Raw genomic sequence first — 5,164 nt, forward strand, 5'->3', positions numbered from 1 at the left:
ATCATCAACATAACATTTAAAGCAGAGTGTTTATAGTTGAATGAAGTCATATATCATATGAAACTGATAAAATGATCATTTTTGCGTTTAAACAAGTTACTACAGTACAGTAAATCATGATCACGATCATTATGCTTTTAAGCTTTAGCTTTTGTTTTAAATCAGAATCAGAATCAGAAAGACTTTATTGCCATTGTAAGTGAAGAGGTTTCACATTACTAGGAATTTGTCTTGGTGATTGGTGCATATATAGAACGTAACAAGTAACATATAATAGAAGAATAAAATAAAATAAAATAATGATGATGGAGCTGATGGTCAGCTCCCACTTGAGGTCCCGGGTGATGGTGAGGAAGCAGGAGTCCACCATGGTGACGGGGGTGTCTGTCAGGGTGAGGGGGAGCGATGGAGCTGGCACTTTCCGAAAGTCAATGATCATCTCCACTGTCTTCTGGGCGTTCAGCTCCAGGTGGTTGTTGCCGCACCAGGACACCAGACGGTCCATCCCCGTCCGAGATGAGACCGATGAGGGTGGTGTCGTCTGCAAACTTAATCAGCTTGACAGACTGGTGGCTGGAGGTGCAGCAGTTGGTGTAGAGGGAGAAGAGCAAAGGGGAAAGTACACATCCCTGGGGGGTACCGGTGCTGATGGTGCGGGTGTCCGAGACATTCTTCCCCAGCCTCACATGCTGTTTCCTGTCTGTCAGGAAGTCAGTGATCCACCGGCAGATGGGGTCAGGCACGTAAAATGTAAAATGCTGGGTTAAAGTATATGAAATGTATATGAATTACATGTAATCTGTATGTTTATTATTATTCATTACGAGTACAAAGGGCCTGGAGTCTGTTCAAATCAGCAGTTGGTGTACTGAAAGAAATGGTTGTGTCTTTCTGCCTTTCAGAGTATTGGAAGACTTTTTGGTTGGTTTTGACTCTTGTGTCAGTGTCATGTTCAGACTGTGGGAGAAAACCACAAACATGATCTATATTAATTAGCAGTTTGCCCTGTGTTCATACAGGTGTTTTCTGAAGGCGCTGATAAAAAAAAGTAAATAAATAAATACAATGTTGTCATTAACTGGGTAAACTGTCACAGATTCAGGAAGATTCATGCAATCCTTGACGATCCCAAATGTGGCCTGTTGATTGGTTGTGTGTCTGAGCTTGTCTTTTTTGTACAGATTTTTGAGATGTTTTTTTGGTATGGAAACTGCTATGTAAATAAAGTTGTTTTTGTTTTTGTTTGTTTGTTTGTTTGTTTTTACTATTATCATCCACTTAACTGCTCAGTGTGCATTGTATTTATCCCTTGATCCACCCGTGACCTATGTATCAGTAGCATAAGTATGAGCTAAGATAGGACTGGAGCCTATCTTAGCTAATAGAGGTCGAGATAACAACTTACAGTCCCAAGCTGACCTGACCTACATGTCTTTGGACAGTGGGATCTGCCCAGTCTACCTAGTCACAGTCATAAAATTACTTTCCTATGGACCCCACATGTATTTCATCCAACATAACAGCTGCACAGGACAGGAATAACAATTGCTGTGGGTGTTTCATATACAGTGCAGCATGTACAGTCAGAAAAGGATTAAAGATGCTAGCTCACATTAAACTTCTTGGATTGATCATAAATTCAAATAAGCAGACACATTTGGATGCATGCATTTATTTACCTAGATTTACAATTTTATAAGCATTTATAAAATATATACAATTGACCAAGAAAATTAATTCAGGCCCCCCAAAAATAAAGTTTCAATATAAGTCCTGGTACATTTTTAGAAAGATGATGATGTGTTTAGGAAACAGAGGACACTTCTGTCTTGCTGGTTGATACTGAGGTCTCATCCTCCACCATACCGCCCATTCCAATAGTGCTCAGCATGCAGTTACGGAACTGAAAACACAATACATTGTACAATTAGAAAACGAGGGATTATCAAACTGTGAGAAAAACAAAACACTGTAACAGTCACACTTCTTGCAAAAGTATAGAATAAATATGTGATGTATAACACACTACACATAGTGTATTTGCAAGCATCTAAAAGGACAGTTTGTGAATGTATTTGTCAGTAAATATAATTCCTTTAGTGAAGCACTCCTACAAGTACAAATAGATAATGAATAATTGATAATGTAATATAAAATTGTTGTAATAACATAAAATATAGCAACATGGTTCATAGAAATATATCACATGTTTTTTCAGTATGTATCTCAATGAGTACTGTAATTCTATTTATAAAAGCATATTTACATATTTAGAAGTACATCTTTCTCTGTGAAAACAGAGAAAATTCTTGGGTAGGTCACAGGACAAAGCACTAAGTAGACCTTAAGTCACTCTCATCACATTTTCATGTGTTTAAAACACGTTGGTGAATGTTTTGTACATGTGTATAAATGTAAATAGATAAATGTTTTGCAATGTACTGTATTATTTGTCATTAAATGTGATTATACCTGTGTTATATGTTATACTAAGGTATACTGTTATAGGAGATAATAATTATTAACAAATACATTAATGAGCAGTTCAAAATGTCCTTGCATCTGCTTACAACTACATACCACCCTGTTACTGCTCCTAAACACTTAATAGGGGATTGTGTTAACAGAATACATGGTTACTGTATATCATACCTGTTTGTTCATTAATACATAGATAACAGGATTGAACAATGCTGAGCTCTTTGAGAAGAAGGCAGGGACAGCCATAGCTGTAGCTGAGAAAGCAGCTCCCTTGTTGAAGAAGATCCACGCAGCAAAGCTAGCATATGGGGTCCAGGCCAAGAGGAAGCCGAGCACCATCAGGATGCACATACGTGTCACTTCTTTCTCAGCCTTTTGCGTAGATACAGAGTCCTGCTGCTGGGCTGCAGCCTGCAAATGAGTTCAACATCAGTTATTGTCTATAATGTGTACTTCTTGATGATTTCCAATTAAATAGCACGAGAGGACCAAGATCTTATTTAACTAATAAAAGTCAAACAAAGTGAATGTTTTCTTTCCATGTATCAGTATATTCACAGAGGACATGTACTGTATGTTGGAAATACCATTTAATATTGATATGCTTAAAAATGTACAGTCTCATATAAAGGCAATCTCATTTCGATTAAAGAAACTGTCACTCACCGCTTTCACGGTGCACACTAAGTTTCCATAAGTGAAGAAGATGGTGAAGACAGGAACACAGAAGTGACAGCTGAACATGTACATAACAAATGATTCGTTGTTGTAGCCAGGAGCCAGAGTGTAGTAGTCGGGTCCACATGAAACCTGAATACCCTCGGGTATGTACCTGGGAACACAAGGCATAAAATGTGAGATTCATAATGTAAAATGTTGACATTAAGTATATTATAACTGCTCTGAATTATTGAATGGGAACAAGCAAGATTAGGAAAATCGCATCCTTTTCAAGTATTAAGCAATTGTACAGCATGTTATATTAAAAGTCATTGTACAGAAGAAATATTTCAAGGGCAACTGCTGCTGTGCTCCAACCTTACACATGTACCATGCAACTGTACATGTTAACAGTAATGCTTACTTGCAATCAGGTGTGTGGAGATGATAAAATTGATAATCACCTTAAAGACACAAAGCTACACTAAAAGGAAGTCCGACAGGTCAATAAACATGAGCAGTCATGTGACCACGCAGACCGTAAACACCTTGAGCTTACAACAAGCATCTTAAGCACAAGCTGAGTATTATAATCACCCACCATATGCAAGAAGAGGATTCCTGCCCACCTTGGGGAATATGATTGGTCAAAGTCAAACCCAGAAGCTGCACTGAAAACCTAATGGATGGCACTTTGTCTAGTGACCTTAACATCTCTTAGTGTTTCTTGTATAATTCACTGGTGTAGTTACAAATAAGACTGAGCTGCACCATTCTGTCACCACTGGACAGCATCATGTGATTCATTCTGGGGAAGTGACTCATTACCTTGACCAGCCAACAAGAGGAGGAACAGCACAGGAGCAAGCCATGATCCAGGTGAATGCGCAACCTGCTGAAGCATGGGTGGCTGTAAATTTGAAACTACCCATGGGTTTGCAGACCACAATGTATCTCTCAATAGCCAGAACCACAAGAGACCACAGAGATACTTGACCTGTTGAAAAAACAAGAGGAGAGAAATTGTGATGAGAACCTTGAAATCCTTCCACCTGATGCACCAGCTTAGAGCTCAGTCTTACAGCTTTAAAAATCTGACAGAATATTCACGTGACTATTCATAAGAATTATGTTACTAGACAACCAATAAATCATAAATACAATGTATGTGATGATGGCAAGTAAACATCCATTTTCCAGAAGTTTACCTCCAATGGTAGCCATGAATCCTTCAATAGCACAGCCCATAGGTCCCAAGGAGAAATAGCCCATCAGAGAAGTATAAAAGGTGACTGTGAATCCAAAGCAGACCATGATCAGTCCAGCCACAGCCAAATTCACTAGGATAAAGTTGAGAGGTTGCCGGAGTTTCTTGTTCTGAGCTGTGACCAACAGTGTCAGGAAGTTGATGGGGAAACCAGTGCAGATAAGGAAAAACATGTAGAAAGCCAATAGTTTGAACATCCATGGATCTGCCAAATAATACTGCGCATATTCGAAAGGACTCCTCACAAGCCCCGTCCTGTTGTTCATTGGGATGTAGAAATTCTTGCCTTCTGTCCCGTTCTCCATCTTTGCAAGTTATTTGGATTTGGGTTGGCAGAGCAGAACAAGCTGGGAGCACTGTCAATACAGCCAAGAGTCTGCTCTCTAACTTGTTACATGTGATACTACAGCTATGGTTATATAGCCCCCAGGGGCAGACTCACGGTGGATCAAGAAGATAGATCAAGCAAAGAGGATCTATAATCACTTGCTAACCAACAGAGAGGGGCTAAACTTCATGGATGTCACACAATCACAAAGGCTACTTAACATTTAAGAGGCACATTCTTGTTCGTCTTTAGTCCTGCAAAAAAGGATTTTACAACACAAATAGTAATAAATTTCAACATGACAAAACTTCACCAGCAGAGCATTTCTTTTCAAGAGCGGGTCCAACACAAATTCTTGTCTATGTCACCATCTTTGTATCGACAATAACAACCACTGAAGAGGCTACGTGGACTCCACATTAAACATG

The 5,164-nt window shown here is 39.1% G+C and overlaps 1 protein-coding gene across 1 annotated transcript; it reads right to left on the reverse strand.

Annotated features, from left to right (window-relative positions):
* Positions 1–1,674: 1,674 nt before the first annotated feature.
* On the reverse strand, positions 1,675–4,915 carry LOC124056282 (green-sensitive opsin). The gene is made up of 5 exons (XM_046383568.1): positions 4,350–4,915; positions 3,970–4,138; positions 3,148–3,313; positions 2,653–2,892; positions 1,675–1,903 (listed from the first exon to the last, which is right to left on the reverse strand). Exons 1-5 carry the CDS (start codon positions 4,711–4,713, stop codon positions 1,805–1,807), a joined length of 1,038 nt encoding a protein of 345 aa, XP_046239524.1. The 5' UTR covers positions 4,714–4,915; the 3' UTR covers positions 1,675–1,804.
* Positions 4,916–5,164: the final 249 nt, after the last annotated feature.

The sequence above is a fragment of the Scatophagus argus genome, chromosome 3 (assembly GCF_020382885.2).
Source record: "Scatophagus argus isolate fScaArg1 chromosome 3, fScaArg1.pri, whole genome shotgun sequence".
Lineage (NCBI taxonomy): Eukaryota > Metazoa > Chordata > Actinopteri > Scatophagidae > Scatophagus > Scatophagus argus.